Raw genomic sequence first — 20,615 nt, forward strand, 5'->3', positions numbered from 1 at the left:
ATTCATAGAGCCTCCAGTAGATTTTTGAAATTTAAAATTTTCACAAAATTTCGTCGAATGTAGTTGGAAAGCCGAAATTTATTCTGCAAACCAATTTCAGTACGAAATGGAGGTGACTTTAAGTGAATTTCAAGTCGGTTTGGAGCCTACAGCAACTTTTCAAACATTTCTGAAGCCTCCAGCAGGTTTTAAATGCTCTAAATTTCCATAAAATTCTATCAAACGGAATTGGAAATCCTAAATTAACTCGGCACTGCAATTTCACCACGCTATAAAGTCCACTGCAGGTAGGTTCAGGTCTTTTTGGAGCCTCCAGCGACTTTTTGAAAATTTCTGGAGTCTCCAGCAGATTTTTAAACTCTGGATTTTCAAACAATTTCATCAGATGGACACGATGTGAAGTCGAATGCAGGTTATTTCAAATCGTTTTGAAACCTCCAGCGACCTTTTTGGAAATTTCTGGAGCCGCCTAGGACTCGCTCAAAATTTTTTGAACTGGTCACAGCTAGATGAAAAGAGCATGCAAAAATTCATCACTAGCCAAAATTTCAAGGGTTAAACTGCATTTTTCGATGTTTGGTGAATTTTTGAAATTCAATTTCGGGGCAAAAATGAGAAAAAAATTAAAATTTTCCCAAATTGACCTAGAAAGCTGTAATTTGGAATACACTCTATTTTTGACCTGCCAAATCGATTGGAAATGATTTCAAACCATTCCGATCAGTTCTGGAGCCTCCAGCAGATTTTTAAAACTTAAAATTTCCCAAAAATTTTCATCAAGTATATGTAGGTAGCTATAAACTTGAAATTTACTCTGCAAAGTAATTTCAATACGCCATGAAGTCTATTTTCGCTGGATTTAAAGACGTTTTGGAGCCTCCAGCAACTTTTTGAAAACTAGTGGAGCCTCCAGCAGATTTTTGAAACTTGCTGGTAGGTTTAAGAAATTCTGGAGCCTCCAGTAGATTTTTGAAATTTGAAATTTCCATAATATTACATCAAGTGGAGTTATAAAGCCGAATTCACTCCGCAAACTAATTTCAATACGCCATGATATCAATTTTCGGTGGATTTCAAGTTGTTTTGGAGCCTCCAGCGACTTTTTGGAAATTACTGGAGCCTCCAGCAATTTTTTAAAATTGAAATTTCCACGAAGTTTCATTAAATTAAAATGAAAATCCGAAATTCACATTGCACTCCAAGTTACACAGGTTATTAAGTCGACTGCCAGAAGGTATAAGCCATTTTGGAGCCTCCAGCGAATTTTTGAAAATTCTTTGAGCCTCCAGTAGATTTTTGAAACTTGAAATTTTCACAAAGTTCCATGTAATGCTGTTGGAAAGCTGAAATTTATGACTGCTGGTGGATTTCAAGTCGTTTTATTGTCCGGCGACTTTTTGGAAACTACTGGAGCCTCCAGTACATTTTTGAAATTTATTAAATGTAGCTGAAAACCGAAATTCACCCCGCAAACTAATTTCGATATGATATGAAATCGACTGCAGGTGGATTTCTAGTCGTTTTGGAGCCTCCAGCTACTTTTTGGAAATGACTGGAGCCTCCAGTACATTTTTGAAACTTGAATGTAGTTGGAAAACAGAAATTCACGCTGCAAACTAATTTTAATACGATATGAAGTCGACTATAAGTGGATTTCAAGTCGTTTTGAAGCCTCCAGCGACTTTTTGGAAATTACTGGAGCCTCCAGTACATTTTTGAAACTTGAAAAAACTGATTTCAAAACGCTATGAAGTCCACTGCATGTGGATTTCAAGTCGTTTTGGAGCTTCCAGTCACCAGTGACTTTCTGGAAATTGCTGGAGCCTCCAGTAAATTTTCGAAACTCAAATGTAGTTGGAAAACCGAAATTCACTCTGCAAACTAATTTCAATACAATATGAAGTTGAATACAGGTGATTTCAAGTCGTTTTGGAGCTTCCAGCGACTTTTTGGAAATTACTGGAGTTTCCAGTACATTTTTGAAACTTGAAATTTCCACAAAATTTTATCAAATGAAGTTGGAAATCCCAAATTTACTCTGAGGTATCCATTATTTTTTCCAAAATCGGTATGTTCCAGTTCGAAAAATATTTTTGTCCATCGATTTCATACTTATTTGAAAATTTTAAATATTCATATTCCGCCTCTATTTGAGGCAAAAAGATGAAATTCAGTTTACTGCCTATTCTTGACATTTTTTTGAAGTACAAATAGATTGCAGGCAGTTTCAATTCGTTTTAGAACTTACTGGCAGGGCTTCTTAACCGTTTTTATCAAAAAAGCGAAAAATTTTAGCGCTAAAGAGCGAGATTTATTAATGATATTCATAACTGATGAGTTGCTCAAATGCGAGACTTCAACAATTTTTGCAAAAAACAAGACTTTCTGGGAATTTGGCAGTTCATGACAAAACCGACCTGTGAAAAAATTGCCTGAGCAAAGCAAGGGTGAATTTTTTTATTATGAGAAATGGAAAAATCTGTTTGAAGTAACCTTTCACAAAATTCCATGACTTTTGAGTAAAAAATACTGTAAATTTCTAAGATTCCCGGACTTTTCCAGGTTTTTAGACTTATTGACACCCTGTCTTATGCAGATCTACACAACCCAGTACGTGTAGGTATATGATGAGCTTTGTGCGATTGAACGGTGCTAAAATTATCATTCAGGTAAAAATATGGATTTCTAGGGGTTCTCAAAGTCTCCATACAGCTCTTGAAAAAAAAATCCACAATGAAATTTCTCGCTGATGATGCAAAATTCGTACTTAATCGTGCAATATTATTCAAACTATTAATATTCCAAATAAGTACTTTGAAGAATTCATCGAAGAGAAAGAATTGATGGAAATTGCCTCAGCAATTCAACATGATTTCGATCATCGAATAGATGATTCATCAAGGACCCAAAATTCGCCTTGAAATATTCACTCCCACATTCCTCCCCCGTCTGCCTGCCTCCCTTCCTCCTCTCCTATGCAAAATAATTGAAAGTGAAAAGCACGTGTCAGTATTTTACAACTTTTAGGACTTGGAATTAACGAATGCATTAATCTACTTTTAGTATTTAGAGCAACTTCTCCTCCTCGCCTCCTCGCTCGGTATTTTTTTCTCATTGTTAGTCGTTCGATGAGGAAAATGTGCGCATGAAGTCGTCTATGGGTCTATACTCCATACTACACCTATAAAACGTTAGCGTATATAATTTTACGATTGCGTGGACTTTCGTCTATTGACCTAATGTTTCAGACGATTTTATTCGTATTTGCATTCGATATTCGTTTTAGTACGTATAAAGATGTGTTGGCGTATATACGCGAAAACATTACATACGTTGTTGCCAATTGCTGGCAAAGCCGAGTCTTTGTCGATGCTACGCTGCCATTGGCGCAAGGTACGAGTACCACTGACTGTGTCTTTCTCGATAGACTCAACAATGTTAAGACCGACCGCGACCGGATCCGCATTATTGTGAACGCTTGCGGCTCGCGGCTCGCTGCTCGACCTTACTGGTTGAAAAGTGCGTGGACTAATGGACTCTAAAGTGAATAAAATACATATACGCGCAGATGGAGCGACAGAGAAAGAAAGAGAAATACTCGTAGAAGCTGCGAGTGAGAGATATTATTAAACGATGACGTTATTTGGTTATTACGAAAAGCCAAGGCGCCGCACCGTGCCACACGTCGAATGTCAACTCTGTGTGTTTGTTGTTGTAAAACACGTAAAGTGACCTCCTCGAAGAAAATTTAAAAAAAAACGTGCCTGAGATGAAATCTTTGTCGAGTTACTATTTGTAAGTACATACTTGTCAGGTAATTAAAGGGTAGGTATGTGCAAATATTTTGCAAACGTACAAGTGTAGGCTATAATACTTGAAGAACATGGTGGAAGGAAGATGAGAAGTGTGCAAACTTTGAATTACAAATTTGTTGTACAGGAAAAGTAAACATTACGACGTAATTACGTATTTTAAAGGCTCAGATTTGGAGATCGACTGGGATATTGGATTTTTATACAAGAATGTAAAGCAGTCTTTGACGTAATATCTGTTTCCAAATTGTTCAAATTTTTTACTCCAAATGTATGTCTTCTAAATAGGTAGAGAAAATCAGATTGAAAATTCTCTCGAATGCTTCAAAAATTGATTGGTGGCATTTTGTTGTGTTATAATATCTAATTTAGAATTTTTTTTTCAATTTTTCCATTTTTTTCAGAAGTCTTACATTACTTGAGAAAATACAATGATTTTTGGCCTCGCATAATAAATTGCAAATAGCATAAAAATGTCAAAAGCCAATAAAATTTCATCTAAATTTAGCTGAACTCACAAAAAATTTCATGATGTCAAAAACTGATGAAATTTTATTCAAATTTAACAGAATTCACGAAACATTTTTAAAAAGCATAAAAATTGTTGCAATTACAAAAAATTTCAACGATAATTTTCAACTAATTTTGATGCTTTTTGAGTATTTTTACATATTTTAAAGACGTTAAATGTCATTTTATGTAAATTTTTAGAGAGATTTTATCAGTTTTTGAAAATTTTCAATGATTTAAGCGAAAATTTTCTCTTACGCCTGCTTTTTGAGAGTCTCTTTCCATACGAGTACGAAAAATTGTACTTTTTGCCCCCCCCCCCCAATTCTCAAAAAAGTTGGAAAATCTCAACTTGCATGATTGTGATGAGAGAAATTTCAATGTGTGAAATCTTCTAATATGGAATAATCTAGAGTGACTTTTGTCAGTCAAAAAAGGTTCTGCACTAACGTGGCTCTCGATCTCAAATTTTTTGTGTTTATCGAATTATTCATTTTCAGGAACCTTGAAACATTCGATCACTCCATCACCTTCGTTCTTCAGATACGATTAAAAAGACAGGAATTTATTACATTTACACAACTGATTTTTTCCCATCAGCATGAACGAATCGTTTATGAATTCTCTGACTCACATAGACAGCTGCAAAGTGATGAAAAATCGGTTCCTAACAATTTGAATCCTACTGTCAAAGCCTTAGTTTCAAACTACTACATCCTAGAGAACTACTTCCACTTTTAATAAAATGAATTCGTCGAATGCAACACCTACAACTATTTATTAAAAGTAAAAATCCATTTTACTCAAGCTTAAGTGAAGAAATCGCCTATTTACGATATTTTATGCGATAGATATCGATTCACAAACATAGGTTATAGATCGTGATCCAAATCCACAAGGTAGACAAATTATTAATGACGAATTCATATCCTTAATCGCCGAACGCCCCAATACAACATTTCGAATTAAGGGTAACCCAGATGATACAATGGTACTTACATAATTCAAGTCGATTAAAATTGTAAAACTAAGTGCCTATTGAAAAATGTTCTCAAAAAAATATTCCATACACAAAATATTCTCACACTGCAGGTTTTCTACTGGATACCAGTGATCACTGTGGAGAACCTTAATGGGAACCGCAGACATATTACCATAAAAAAGGACGTCATTAATGATTACTTCCATAAACAGCGAGTAACATCTCACTGTAATCATTTAGAAAAAACTCAAAAACCCCCTTGGGGGGGCACAGTTGGCTCATAGGTCATCTGATCGGAAATTTGACGTAGAACTACTTTTATACCTCATTTTTGGGCTAGTACCGCAATTTGGGGCGGTAGGAGTGAGAAACTGTCTGAAAAATCCTCATTTGGGGGGGCTAAAATCCACAATTGGGGGAAAGCTGGCATGTGACAGGTGAGGAATCCACGGATTCGTGTTCAAGGTACAAAAAAAGACCAGTATGCCAAGATTCAGCTTGCCCTTCTGCCCACGTGCGTTTCCTCATTCAATGCTAATTTTCTTCTCATCGACTTTAGGTCCACCCCCTTAGGGGAACGAAGTTGGTTCATAGCTCATCTGACAGGAAATTTAATTTAGAACAACTTCTACAGACCCCCCCCCCCATTTTTAGGCTAGGAGTATAATTTGGGGACATAGGGGCGAAAAACCTCATATGGGGGGCTAAAATCCACAATTGGGGTAGAAGCTCACTAGGGACAGGTGGGGACACCAAGGATTCTTGTTCTAGGTACAAAAATAGGCTAATATACCAAAATTCAGCTTGCCCTCCAGCGTTTCCCTATTCAATGCTAATTTTCTTGGGCTAACATTTCTCAGATGCAATTTGATTTAGCCAGTAAGCAGATCATTCAAGATGAAGAGGCCAAAGTTAAGACTGATGCAGAGGAGGTAGCTGAGACATGGAGAAAGTACTGCAAGAAGCTTTACGCCGAGGAAGAGGAGCTTCCAGATGATCCCAGGTTCAACACCATGGAAGAGAAGGAGCCTCCAATTCTACTTGATGAGGTCATCCAGGCCATTGAGTACTTGAAAAATAACAAAGCTCCAGGACCAGATAAGGTGATAGCTGAGGTCTTTAAAGTGGGAAGCAAAGAAGTCACTCACCAAATCCACAACATATGCAACTTGATATGGCTGAGCAGCAAATGGCTGGAGGACTGGGTACAGTCAACATATCGATGGCTTGGTATAAATACCATGTAAGTCCAAAATCCTAAATTTTTCAGGAGAACACAAAAAACGTTTAAAACATTCATATTTCGTTATTTGCAGTTTTAGATTGCATTATTATGTTTTAGAAGTCTTAATGGTATGGCCTGATGATATTTTATAGGTTGATAAAATACAATTAGTTGATTAAAGCGTTTTGGAAGGACATACGAGGTTTCTAGAGAGGACATACGTGGTTTTTAACAAGGACTTACGAGGTTTTCAAATTTACAATTGATGAAATTCATGTACATACCTCATAAGTCGGACTTACGTGTTTTTTAATGTTGGATTTTCGCCGATTAGAGCGCTAGGATGCGTTTTAGACTTACGAGGTTTTAAAATTCAGATTCCTCGTTGTTTTTTACTGAAGAAACTACAAAAAAAGCATTTTCAAAAAAATCTGGACTTACAAGGTTTTTATACCAAGCCATTGATATGTCACTCTATACAAAAAAGGATCTCTGGAGAATTGAGAGAACTACAGAATAATCTCTTTGATAAGTCACACCAGCAAAGTATTACTGAAGATTGTATACAATAGGCTATCCTCACTCATGCACAGCCAAATCCCTCCAGAACGAGCAGGATTTGTGAGAGGAAGGAGAACTAGCGAGCAAATCCTCAACCTCAGGCTGCTGATTGAGAAAGCACGTGAATACAATGTGCATACTGTGCAGTGTTTTGTACATTACAAGAAAGCTTCTGACTGCATACGATGGCAAAAACTGTGGAGAATTCTACTTGAGATGGATGCCCCAATACATCTGGTGTGGCTGATGAAACAATTGTATGATGGAAGCATGGCAAATGTCCAACTCAACAGAGAGACAACATCGGAGAAATTCCACTCAGAGAGAGGAGTATGACAGGGCTGCATTCTATCCCCACTGCAGTTTAATCTGTATGGAGAATATATAATTTGTGAAACGTTGCAGCTAATTGTATCAGAAAGCACCAATGAAGACAGCTTAGGTGGGTGTCAGGGAGGAGTATTGATTGGAGGTGTGCAAATGTCAAATCTTTGCTACGCTGATGACACCACCCTCATCGCCTCAAGTGTCAAATATATGACCATTTTTCTGAAATGTCTGGAAGAGGTCAGTGCAAAATACGGGCTGCTGATAAATAAAGCAAAGACGAAGATCATAATTGTGAACTGACAGGAAATTGAGGACATCGAAGTGGTGAGTCAGTTCGTATACCTGGGATCCATTGTGGATAACCAAGGAGGCAATGAAGCAGAGATAAGACACAGAGCGCAGATTACAAGAAGCACCATGTCTTGTCTAAAGAAGATATGGTCGGATACAGCAGTTTGCAAGGCTCTGAAGATAAGGCTGGTAAATGCTCTAGTTTTCTCTGTGTTTCTCTATGCTTCGGAAACTTGGACAGTATGTGAGGGAGATAGAAGAAAACTTGATGCGCTCGAGATGTGGTGCTGGAGGAGAATGCTTCGGATCCCCTGGACAGAAAAAAGGACCAACGTGTCTGTCCTGGGAGAAATCGGTGTCCAGAAAAGATTGTCAGTAGTGGTACTCAGTAGAATCCTCAAATATTTTGGGCATGTCACAAGGGCAGATGCCATGGAGTCCCTGTTCATCCAAGGCTAGGTTGAGGGAACAAGGGGACGAGGATGATCCCCCTCCATTCGGAAAGCCATTGGACACAGCTTCCCAGCTTGCGTCAGTAGCGCCCTAAATAGAGACAACTGGAGGGAGCTGGTGTATTGGGTCACGGAAATGGCTGCCGTTGCATCATAGTCACGATATCCCGGGAGGGGTAAAAAGGCACCAAGAAGAAGAATCAAATCAGAGTTTTGATCAAATAAAATCTCTTCAGAACTGATCAGATCCAATTTTCTGGGAAAATACAAGAAAAGGAAAATAGCAAAAAGCACTACAAGGACAGTTAGAGTATTCTAAAATCTCCAAATGTTCCATTGGACAACGTTCAACTCTGAAAATTGTGGCCATATTTCAATTATCATCCAGTATTGAGGGCTATTTCCAACATGAATGAGGAAAAAAGCACTTTTGACCCAAACATTTTTCAAAAAAAATGTCCAACCACATCTTGAAATTTCTAATTAACTAGACAGCTACAAATGTGGAAATCCTCCATTCGGGTGATATTATATAGCAGCTTCTCTTACGCCTGCTTTTTGAGAGTCTCTTTCCATACGAGTACGAAAAATTGTACTTTTTGGGCCCCCATTTCTCAAAAAAGTTAAAAAATCTCAACTCTCATGATCATGATGAGAAAAATTTCAAAGTGTGAAATTTTCTATTATGTGGAATAATCTAACGTGACTTTTGTCAGTCAAAAAAGGTTCTGCACTAACGTGGCTCTCGATCTTAAATTTTTTGTGTTTATCGAATTACTCATCTTCATGAACCACGAAACATTCGATCACTCCATCGCCTTCGTTCTTCAGATACGATTACAATGACAGGAATTTATTACATTTACACAACTGATTTTTTCCCACCTGCTACACAACTGATTTTTTCCCACCTGCATGAACTAATCGTTTATGAATTCTATGACTCACATAGACTGCTGCAAAGTGATCAAAAATCAGTTCCTAACAGTTTAAATTCTACTATCGAAGCCTCAGTTTCAAACTACTACATCATTCTGCTCGCAGTTTTCAATCACCCCACGACCAGAGAACTACATACAGTACTTCCACTTTTAATAAAATGAATTCGTCGAAGTTCATCTTCATCTGTATCATGGTATGGTGTTGCAATTACACAGTAGAAGTTCAATCAGAAAAGCAAAAAGGTAATTATTATTCAAATAATTTATAGGTATCCCAAAGAGCTCTAAAATACTCGTATTCCCATGAATAATTATTATTCGATTGTGCATTATATTATTTCACAGCGTTAATTTTCAATCAAGAAACTTATCAGCTCATGGAACTAAGAGATGATGATGATTCAGCAAAATGTACCCATTGCATTACCGCCTGCCCTCTTTCTACGGAAATCATAAGGAAGGCCGCAGTAAGTGGATATGGAGTACTGGTAAGAGAAGTCTATGAGAATGCAGAAAATCCAACCAAAGTCAAAACAGATATCTGCGACAATCCAATAACACCAACGATAGTCTATAACACGTGGTTAGAAAGTTTTCAGATGGGATACGAGGTTACTGATAATTACATACATACATGAAACTTGTCCAATTACTTCAAGAAACCTTCCATTAATTTGAGTATTTTCCTCCTATTTTTTTTTTTTTCATTTTTTTTACAGATGTTTTATAGAAAAGGACAATTAACCGAAATGCCATGCTCTGACTACTCTTATTTATCAAAAGTAAAAATCTGTTTTACTCAAGCTTAAGTGAAGCAACCACCTATTTACGATATTTTATGTGATAATTTCACAAACATAGGTTATAGATGGTGTTCCAGATCCACAAGGTAAACACATTATTGATGATCCAAACATGTACAGAAACAACATAGGCCGCAGTGCAAGATTTGAATTTAGGGATAACCCACATGGAACAATGGTACATAATTCAAGTTGACTAAAATTGTAAAACTAGCAAGGGAGGTGCCCCAGGTGACATTAACCGATTTCAACGATTCTTACATCAGTGGATAGAGGACATCAAACATAGTCTAACCCCAAATTTTCAGCTGCTGATATATTAACTTCAGCAGCTGAAAATTTCACTGTGGGTTAGTCTTATCATATGTATTGAAATGCCCAAATAATATGGAAGGTTTCGGTATGCGACCTCCGCCGACCATTTTTGGTCAATTTTTCAAAATTTCCATGAGAAAATCGAAAAATCGCACTGGAAGGCTGAAATATCAACTTCAGCAGCTGATAATTTCGTGGTAGACCATGTTCGATGTACTCTATCCAACGGTGCAAGAATCGTTGAAATCGGTGCACATCACCTGGGGCACCTCCCTTATGAGTATTCAAAAATATTCTCAAAAAAATATTCCAAAGAAAAAATATTCTCACACTGCAGGTTTTCTTCTGGATACCAGTGATCACTTTAGAGATCATTGATGAGAACCGCAGAGAAGTTACCATGAAAAAGGACATCATTAACGATTACTTCCATAAACATCGAGTAATATCTCACTGTGAAAATTATTATTTAAGTATTGGTGATCAGGTAGTGCCATTAAAACGCAAACAGGACGAATTCAAACAACCAGCAGACGATAATCGTTTAGAAAAAACTCAAATATTGCCCATGCACATGTTGCATACGTCATCAGGAAGACTTGCCACCTGTTTTTATTCAAACATTGCCTTCATTTGGGGCAGCATCGCGAATGGTCAATTGCAAGAAGTCGATTTATTCTTGTACGCTTTATATAAAGTAAGAAAAACCTCGATAATCTTATTAATCTCCCATCAAAAAGTTACCCACATAGATTCGTTCATTAAAACGAATGACATTTTACTATTTCCAGCTACATCCTTCCAACATAAATATATATTTCGGTGTAAAAGGCGAATCATCAGAAGATACCAGCCACAAATTAACAGCTTCAGAAGAACCCATATTTCTCAAATACCCAACTCCCGAATTTATGTATCGAATTGTCGAATGGAGCACTGGACCATCAGTAGAATATAAAGTCATAGTTGCAATTCATAATGACCCTAAATTTATAGAAGAAAACGATCGATTATGTTCAAATTCAGATCAAGTGAAAGGTTGGGAAGACATAAAAAGCTCAGATACCAGTACCACAGCTGGGACAAGTTACACGTGCCCTTACTCGGGAAAAAATACTCAGACAGTTTCAAAAATGGAACTTCGTTCAAATTACAAATGGGAATCTTTCAGCGCGGAACGTTTTCCCACAATTGACGAATCGGATGGACACATATTTTTCAAAGATATAAGTGGCCAAGTTCGAGATGAATTCAATCGGCTTAAGAGTTTGCAGAATCAGGTTTAGTTGACTAACACATATTTTAGAATTATTTTAGATTAATAATTATAGATTTAAGCCTAGTCTTATATGTACATATTACAATATATTACATGCAATGAAAAAAATGACATTTTAGGAATTTTTTCAATTTTTTTTCTCCAGGTGGATCATCTTTAAAAACTCAAAAAATTCTTTATAAATCGTGTTTCTTGTGTCATAGTATTGTCAAAAAAAAAAAAAATAATAATAATACATGATACTTCGCAGGGATTGTACTTACATTTTTCTCAAAAAAAGTAACTTTAGTAACCAAAAAAGCCAAAAAAGTAACCAAAAAATAACCAAAAAAATTTTAATGTGAAAAAAAAGTGGCAACCAAAAAACTTGAGTTATAATGCATACAAAACATTACATTTTATTTCAGATTACAAAAAAAAAAAAAAAACGTAACGAAAATTTCGATAGCAGCTTTTTCAAAAACCACAAAAAAACATCAAAATTCGAATAAAAACCATTTTTAAAAAAAAAACTAGCAAAAGCTTTTCGAAAGTAAACTACTCGTAGATCAAAATGCAAAAAGAAAACAAGAAAAAAATATTGGATTCCGGAAACACAATCGAAAAACGTGTTAAATTATTGAAAAAATTGCAAAATTGAAAGAAGATGGGGAAGTCTTTCGAAACAGAGAGGAACAAAATTCAATATTTTATTCAAAATCATTTCAAAAAATCAAACACAAAAATACCAATAGTAAAATAGCAGTAATGTTGACACGAGCGAGGACTTGATGAAAAAAAAAATTATTCGACTGTTGAGATGAAATAATAAACAATAATTTGTAAGAAAATTCCATAAATAAGAAGAATTATTTTAGAACGGAAAACTTATTAAAATCAACTGGAAAGGTCGGAAGAGGAGGGGGGAGATTGTAATCCAAATTTGGAAAAAAGTGATTGGTGAAAATCATTTTAAAAATTCGAATACAAAAAAATGTTCCTTGCTTCAAAAAGAAAAAAAATCCTCCACGAAAACTGTCAAAAGTTGACACGATTCGAATAAAAAATGAAAAAAATGTGACAAAATTATTGAAATTCAGAGAAAATGACCGATACAGAAAGCACAGCAAAAAGATCAAGATCTAGGGAGAAAAAAAATAATCAAAAATAAAATTGTAAGCAGAAAAAATTACTAAAATTTGGGGCAAAATTAAGAGAAGATTTTTTTAAAAATCTCGAAAATTCAAGAAGAAACCTTTCGCCGAAATTAAGAACAAAAATTTAGATAGAAAAACGAATCAATAAAATTCAAAACAAAATTATGGAAATGATGAAAAATAAATGGAAAACTCTCGAAAATTCAGTTCGACAAAAATCATTAAGAATTCAGAACAGAGAACTCACGAGAATTGAAATTAGGTATAAATTCGGAAATTAATCAAAAAAATTTAGAGAAAAATCATCGAAAAATTTCTAGCAAGATTCAACAGAGAAAAATAATTCGAACTTGAAAAAAAAGAATTGTTCAAAGAGAGAGAGGGATCAACGAATTAAAGATATCAAGATGCAGAAAAATACACTACAAAAAGTAAAAAAAAACAAAAAAAAAACAAAAACAAAATGACCACAATCTAGAAAAAAACTATAGAATCGTGAAAATTCAAAATTAAAAAAGTCTGTTAAAATTGTAGAAACTTTGCCAAAATTTGAAAAGAGAAAAAAAATGGAAATTCCGAGAAAATCATCGAAAAACTACAAAAAAGAGAACTCGTGAAAATTCAAAAAAATCATACCCGTCAGAATAAGGGAAAATCTACAAAAAGTCAAAAGAAAACTCACCAATCGACAAAGAAAAAAGATCACAAAATTCCAAAAAAGCCATCGAACCGAAATAAGGAGAAATCCCGACTATTTGAGCAATAAAATCACACAAGCTCGAGGGAAAATTTATCTACCAAAAAAGAACAACTCGCAAAAATGCTCTGAATATAGAACCATTGCACTGATGAGCCACGCACTGGAGCCTCCAGCAGATTTTTGAAACTCGAAATTCCCACAAAATTTCACCAAAATGGAGTTGGAAAGCTGAAATTTATTCTGCAAACTAGTTTTAATAAGCTACGAAGTCGTCTGCTGGTGGACTTCAAGTCGTTTTGGAGCCTACGGCAACTTTTTGAAAATTCCTGGAGCCTCCAGTAGATTTTTGAAACTTTAAACTTCCTGAAAAACATCAAACGGAGATGGAAAGTCAAAATTCATTCTGAAAACTAGTTTTAATAAGCTACGAAGTCGTCTGCTGGTGGATTTCAAGTCGTTTTGGAGCCTCCGGCGACTTTTTGAAAATTACTGGAGCCTCCAGTAGATTTTTTAAACTTGAAATTCCCACAATATTTTACCAAATGGAGTTGGCAAGCTGAAATTTACTTCGCAAACTAATTTCAATACGATATGAAGTCGACTACTTACATGGTAGTTTCAAAATTTGAAACTACCATGTTTTAAATGGTTTTGAAGCTTCCAGCTACTTTTTGGAAATTTCAATTTTCCAAAAACATCATACGACCTCTCAAAAAGTGGCTGGAGGCTCCAAAACAACTTGAAATACACCAGCAGACGACTTCGTAGCGTATTGAAATTAGTTTGCAGAATAAATTTCAGCTTTCCAGCTCCATTTTGGTGAAATTTTGTGGGAATTTCGAGTTTCAAAAATCTGCAGGAGGCTCCAGAACTGCTCAAAACGGTTTGAAACAGTTCCCAATCGATTTGGCATGTCGAAAATAGGGTGTATCCCAAATTTCAGCTTTCTTGGTCAATTTGGTAAGATTTTGATTTTTTCCCTCATTTTTGGCCTAAATTCGATTTTTAAAAATTCACCAAAAATCGAAAAACGCACTTTAGCACTTAAAATTTTGACAGGTGATAAATTTTTGATTGATCTTTCGATCTACGTTTGTACAGTCTGAAAAATTTTCTGCAAGTCTTATGTTGGAACGCCAAATCAGCGACTTCGGCTGACCTGTCAATCAAAATGGCCGCCATTTTGTAAGTAGGGCCACTTTTTTTTCTGAGTACAAGGGCTAGAAATGTTCCTTAGGACTCCTCCTTTAAGAAAAAAGTTGTCCCGGAGGATCGACGGGGGGGGGGGGGTGCAATTTATCCTTAAGTGGGCTCCCCGACTATGAGTACTATTTTTAGGAATTTTTTCAATTTTTTTTCTCCAGATGGGTCATCTTTAAATACTCAAAAAACTCGTTATACAACGTGTTTCTTGTGTCATAGTATCGTCAAAAAAAAAAAAAAAAAAAAAAAAATACTCGCGATGAAGTTCTGAAATTTTACACGAGAACCTTTAAAAACGTGTAGAAAACCAAAAATTTTGAGATCATGGGCATCTCCCCGCCCAATTTTGGATCTGAAAAAGATTGACAATATGGGTGTCGATTTCATATGAATCGAACCCCCTGAACACGAATATGAAGTTGGATTTACAGTTGAACCCTTCTAAGAGCCCGATTTGGGATGTAGATAGCTCTAAAATTGAGTTCTTCGGGAAAAATGTTTCATTATAGTCTTTGATCGAAGTTGTTCCGAGGTCCTTGTGAAGAAAAATCGACCTATTCCTCCAAAAGAGAACATTTGAGATAGATTTCTTTGTATCTAACCCTTCAATGTGTTTCCCCAATAGGTACCAAAATTTTGAAAAATAACATCTTTCAGAGGTCAAAACTAAAAAAAAATAACTCACTAAAATTATAGATGAAATCACGAGAAATTTTGATATATCAGAATGAAAATAGAGAGTTGCCTGAAGGAGCACGAATTTTCCCTTTAGTAATTCGACCTGATTTATTAATTTAAAAAAAAATGTAAATTATGGAAAAATTCCGGCATTTAATCTTGAAAATAATCGCAAGGCTAAGACAATACATACAAATTAATGGCACAAAACATCTTATACTTATTGAGGATATGTGTGTAGTAAACAACGAACGAGCAAGGTTTTATAAACGTAACGTTGACTCATTCATTTTAGTATATGGTACAACGTGTAAAGTACAATATCTCGTGTACAAGCTATACGTGTACTGGATGGTATTAGCTGGTAGCCTGTATAAATCGTATATATACAAAGAAAAAATGTAATGGAAAGACACACCACGATGAAGAGATAATTTAAAAACTTGGCCAAATATACTCCAACTAGGCGACTTTTAACCGGCGGCGATGAGAAATAATTAGTAAATGTACACGCAGTATACGATGCGCCGAAACCGAGACACAGGGAGACAAAAAAAAAAAGAGAAAGAATGACTCGCGTGAACACCGAACACATATAAATGTATCAACAGGTCGCACGATACTTTTACCTATACAGTGGCTGCGGGTTAATTAATAGGAAAAAAAGATGAAAGGAAGAAGAATAGTATTAAAGGTGCATGTTGGAACAATCACGCTATCGTGTTACTTACAGGGAATACCTACATATTACATACGAGTAGGTACCTATATCGATCCTAATTTACACCAGACGACGAAAATTCTTATATATTGCGAATAGATTATAATAGGTAATGGTGTATTTACACGACGATGATCCCACTTCCTGAATCCATCCATCATATCTCGGCTCACATGAATAGAGGAGATAACTTAGGGTGGTATACCTGCCAGGTATAAGCTCTAAGCACAAACATATAAGTACGAAAATTTCAAACTCGAGACTCGAGTATATTAGCAGATAATTAATTAACCTTTTAAGATCGGTGATTCCGTCGTCGTCGTGTCGTGTTTATTCATTCAATTAGGATCGATTAACGTCGTGTAATCGATTGTTGTTGACATAACGAAGACGAGTTCAATAACATTTTTCGGTCGTATAAATAATCAGTGGCTGATTAGCACGCGGTAGTGAAGATTAAGAAGATTATTGAGTACATTTTACACGCAATCTGGGCGGTTCGGTTTACATTTTTACGATAATGTTCCTCGTCGAAATGAATTTGGAGGAGTCTTTATTAAGGCCTGTGATGTCTTTCCAGGCCACATGATTTTAAAATTGCCAAAAATGTCAAATTTTCAAGAGAAAATGCATATTTTTTAGTAATAATGATAAAAAATGAATTCTGATCTTCTGAAGCTAGCATTGACTCCCCCAACTGAATTTTTCATCCATTCCAGAACATTCTGGAACCTCCAGCACAATCTTTTTCTGCGAATAAACTCGTTAAATGGGTCGAGAATGAGTCAAAACTCAATTCTAACTGCCTAAGATTCATTCCCATGGTGCCTGAAGAAATTCAAAAATCTTAGAAAAATTGAAAAAATTACTAAGGGCTCCAGAATGATCAGAAATGGTGAAATTCGGATCCAATAGAGGGTTTATTTTGAGCAGGAAAGAGTCATTTGAGCAAACTTTCAAAAATTCTTCCACGAATATAAATTTTTGAAATTTTTGGTGTCATAAATTGAGAGTAAGGCAGAACACGATTTTAAGCTGCCCAAGTTAATCTCCACGCCTTATGGATAGATTCAAAAATTCCTGCAAAAATTGAAAATCATTTTCATCGTTTTTCATGAAAAAAGCTCTAATTTCAGAAAATCACTGTTTTTGAATTTACCATAAACCGAAAGATCAATTTGAGAAATTCCCTAGTTGATATTTAAAGCACCAGGAGAATTGGGAAAATTAGTCTGGAAATCTGAATAAAATTCAGAAAATTTTTCAACATTGATCATTGCAATCGATCACCATCCCTTTGTTTCCAAATACTGATGAGGAACCCCCCCCCAACCCAACCCAACCCAACCCAACCAGAAAAATAAATGCCACAATTTCAATTCCAAACTCAGATCATCGCAATATTTAGATTCACCCCTCCCAAAAAAATAAGCACTCTATTTTTTGCCAGTCCGAATCTTTTGCTATATCTCTGATTCAGTGACATAAATTTCCCTCCACTTTTTTTTGAAAATGAAAACCATGACTAACTTCCTGTTTAGTATTTTATTTTATAGAATTATGAATTTGGAATCAGGCTTTATGATTTATGCTTTCCTGTTCCAGTTAATTTTTTTTTTCAACGAAATTAAAAAACCTTACAAAATTTGATTCAACTTCCAAACTCTCTGGCAGTGATTTTATGAGAGGTAGATCAATTTTACATACAACAATTTTTATTCCATTTCGGAAAAACGATGACAAGATTCGTTCTCAGCAAGATTTTATTTTCAAAATTGATATTTTTAAACATGCTTACATAATTATTTTAGAAAGTGTTTAAAAAATTCCTGGCAAAAAAATTGAATAGTTAGATCAAAAAAAATAGTAAGATAGTTGAAATCTGAATACTTTAACCTGCTGAGCACGAATTTAGTTTTGGTTTTCCCCAAAAAAATTTAAAGTGCTTCAAAAATGTCATGAAATTGGCGAAAAACCGTCCCTCATAAAATCGTAGGCAGAGGACCAAAAATGGCATAGAATTTCAAAGTCTATGTTTCAAAGAGGTTAAGAACAGGTTTAAATCACAGTTTCGGGGGAGGGGGTGAGGAGGGGGTGAATGAGATACTGTATAAGTGAAAAACCCCAAAACTGGCAAAACCCCAGCTTCTCTTTCAAAAATGACCCCATTTTGAGGACCCTTGGCTCAGCTCTCTTCACAGCTACGAGGCTCTCGACGTTTTTCAGGGAAACCTCTCACTCAAAATACCCCCCCCCCCCAACAACCAACTTTCATCCGAATCCATATTAATCCATAACACATATTTCTTTGCTCCATCTCAATTCACATTTTTTGCTTTTTTTTCCTTCCTTCGCGCAAAATTTAGACCCCTGATCGACTAAAAAATTCTAAACTAAGCAACTGACCATGATACAAAAATTCCAAGTACATATCTCAAAAAATCAAAATCTTACCATTTACGCGCCAGCATTTTCCATTTCTTCAAACATTTTCGTTTCATGATTACCAGAACGTTTTAAAATTATACGCATTACGCACACGCACAAAAGAGGTCATTCAAGCATCGCAAATTATCAGTGACTGACTGATTGTGAGATACGAGATACGTGGTTTTCATTTTCAAACGACGACGAACTAATTAAATCAGTCATTTTTTTCTTCCTCGAATTACCATTATATGAGTGATAAGTCGAAAACTACGACTGCGACAGTTAAATTAAATAACGTGTAGCGCAAATTCGAGGGGGAATTTTACATGAGATAATTTTCGAGTAAAAATTACTTAACCTAATGCGATAATTAGTTTTCGCAGAAATGTCGAGTTTTTATTGCGATTTATTGCGGTGCATTTTGATTTTTCACTCATCTTTCTCCTACAATCTCAGGAACATAGAGAGAAAAAAGAATGGGAAAAAGAGTGTAATTTTCCCTGGACCTGACAAGACAGGTATTCTCAATGGCAGAAAAATTTTGGAGACGACCAAAGTTAGCTTAAAATCGAAACAGCTTAGAAATTTCCAAAAAAATTTACTTAGTCAAATTGAAAAGCTGAAATTCACTCGGTACACCCCAATTTTAACATTTTGAGTCCATTGGATGTGATTTCAAGACATTTTGGAGTCTCCAGAGACATTTAGGAAATTTCAAGTTTACCATAAATGTTGCAAAAATTCACCTAAATAATTTTTGTGAACTGAAATTTCCATCAAATTTTACCCAGTCGAGTTGGCAAGCTAAAATATCCTCGATACGTTCTATTTTCGACATGATGAGTCACCTGGAGGAGGTTTTTCAAGGCATTTTGGAGCCTCCAGGGACATTTGGAAAATTTTAGTTTTCCAAAATAAAATTAAGCTAAAATCAGTTCAAATAGATTTTAGCACTCATTCGAGAAATCAACACTTGATCTGGATGGTTTTTGAAAATTTAGAACTTCCAAAATATTGGTGGAGGCTCCAGCACAGTTTGATACCACCTCCAATCGTCTCAGCATTTCAAGTCCTAAAGTTGACAGTCCGATTTTTGCCTAATTTTTGAAAATAAAATTCGGATCAAAAATATGAAAAAAATCTACATTTTACCCTAACCTCGTAGAAAGCTGACCTTCCAACCCTCGAATTGACTGGAAGCAGTTTCGAACCATTTTGAGCACTTCTGGAGCCTCCAGTAGATTTTCAAAGTTGAAATTTTCACAAAATTTTACCCAGTGAAGTTGAAAAGTTGAAATAATTTACCTCGTAACTTAATTTCAAAATGTTCAGTCGAACGAAATTGGTTTCAAGTTGTTCTGGAGCCTCCAGTTATACTCGTATTTCAGAAATTCCAATTTCCACATATTCAAAAAGTGTCACAAAAACTGTCCAAACCGACCTCGGTCAATTTGGATGATTTTTATGGCACTTCTAGAAAATCGGGACTTTATAAAATATGGCTGGAGGCTCCAGAACGACTTAAAACTACCTCTAATCAACTCAGCCAGTTGAAATTAGGCTATAAATAAAATTTTAGGTTTCCAACTTCACCGGGTGAAATTTTGTGGAGATTTTAATTTTCAAAAATCTGCTGGAGGCTCCAGTAGTTTCCAAAAAGTCGCTGGAGCCTCCAAAACGACTCGAAATTCACCAGTAATTGACTTCAGTTTCCAGAGTGAATTTCGGCTTTATAACTCCATTTTGTGGAAATGTCAACTTTCAAAAATCTACTGGAGGCTCCAGAATTGCTTAAACCTAACAGCAGTCGACATAATCACATGTTAGAGTTGGAGAGCAGCGTCTATTTCGGATTTTCAACGTCATTTGATGAAATTTTGAGGAAATTTCAAATTTCAAAATTCTACTGGAGGCTCCAGAACGGCTTGAAACCACCTTTAATCGACTCAGCGAGCTGAACTTGGATTATAAATCAAATTTCAGTTTTCCAACTTCATTTGGTAAAATTTTGTGGAAATTTTAATTTTCAAAAATCTGCTGGAGGCTCCAGTAATTTCCAAAAAGTCACTGGAGGCTCCAAAACGACTTGAAATCCAGCAGTAATCGACTTCATAGCGTATTGAAATTAGTTTGCAGAGTGAATTTCAGCTTTATAATTCCATTTGATGAAATTTTGTGGAAATTTCAAGTTTAAAAAGTCTATTGGAGGCTCCAGAATTGCTCAAACCTACCAGCAGTAGACATAC

General features: G+C 35.6%; 2 protein-coding genes across 7 annotated transcripts in view; one reads left to right on the forward strand and one right to left on the reverse strand.

Annotated features, from left to right (window-relative positions):
* Window positions 1–20,615, reverse strand: part of LOC135847113 (focal adhesion kinase 1-like) — a 145,709-nt gene that overhangs the window by 42,980 nt on the left and 82,114 nt on the right. Inside the window, exon 1 of one of the 6 annotated variants that reach the window (XM_065366566.1) lies at window positions 18,394–18,455. The exons of the other annotated variants lie outside the window; for them this stretch is intronic. Coding sequence (XP_065222638.1) covers window positions 18,394–18,440 — 47 coding nt within the window. The 5' untranslated portion in view covers window positions 18,441–18,455. Of the gene's footprint in view, window positions 1–18,393; window positions 18,456–20,615 lie in introns of those variants that run through there. 6 annotated transcript variants of the gene reach the window in all.
* LOC135847095 (uncharacterized) lies at window positions 9,120–11,622 on the forward strand. The gene is made up of 6 exons (XM_065366510.1): window positions 9,120–9,347; window positions 9,450–9,715; window positions 9,824–9,886; window positions 9,966–10,085; window positions 10,560–10,919; window positions 11,014–11,622. Exons 1-6 carry the CDS (start codon window positions 9,263–9,265, stop codon window positions 11,506–11,508), a joined length of 1,389 nt encoding a protein of 462 aa, XP_065222582.1. The 5' UTR covers window positions 9,120–9,262; the 3' UTR covers window positions 11,509–11,622.

The sequence above is a fragment of the Planococcus citri genome, chromosome 1, assembly GCF_950023065.1.
Source record: "Planococcus citri chromosome 1, ihPlaCitr1.1, whole genome shotgun sequence".
Classification (NCBI taxonomy): domain Eukaryota; kingdom Metazoa; phylum Arthropoda; class Insecta; order Hemiptera; family Pseudococcidae; genus Planococcus; species Planococcus citri.

Bases quoted from the DNA above. Each gene is read 5' to 3' on its own strand.
- LOC135847095 (XM_065366510.1), top strand. From the start codon at position 9,263: ATGAATTCGTCGAAGTTCATCTTCATCTGTATCATGGTATGGTGTTGC. The intron at 9,887-9,965 runs GTAAAAATCTGT...TCACAAACATAG, and splicing joins ACTACTCTTATTTATCAAAA to GTTATAGATGGTGTTCCAGA. The intron at 10,086-10,559 runs GTACATAATTCA...CTCACACTGCAG, and splicing joins ATAACCCACATGGAACAATG to GTTTTCTTCTGGATACCAGT.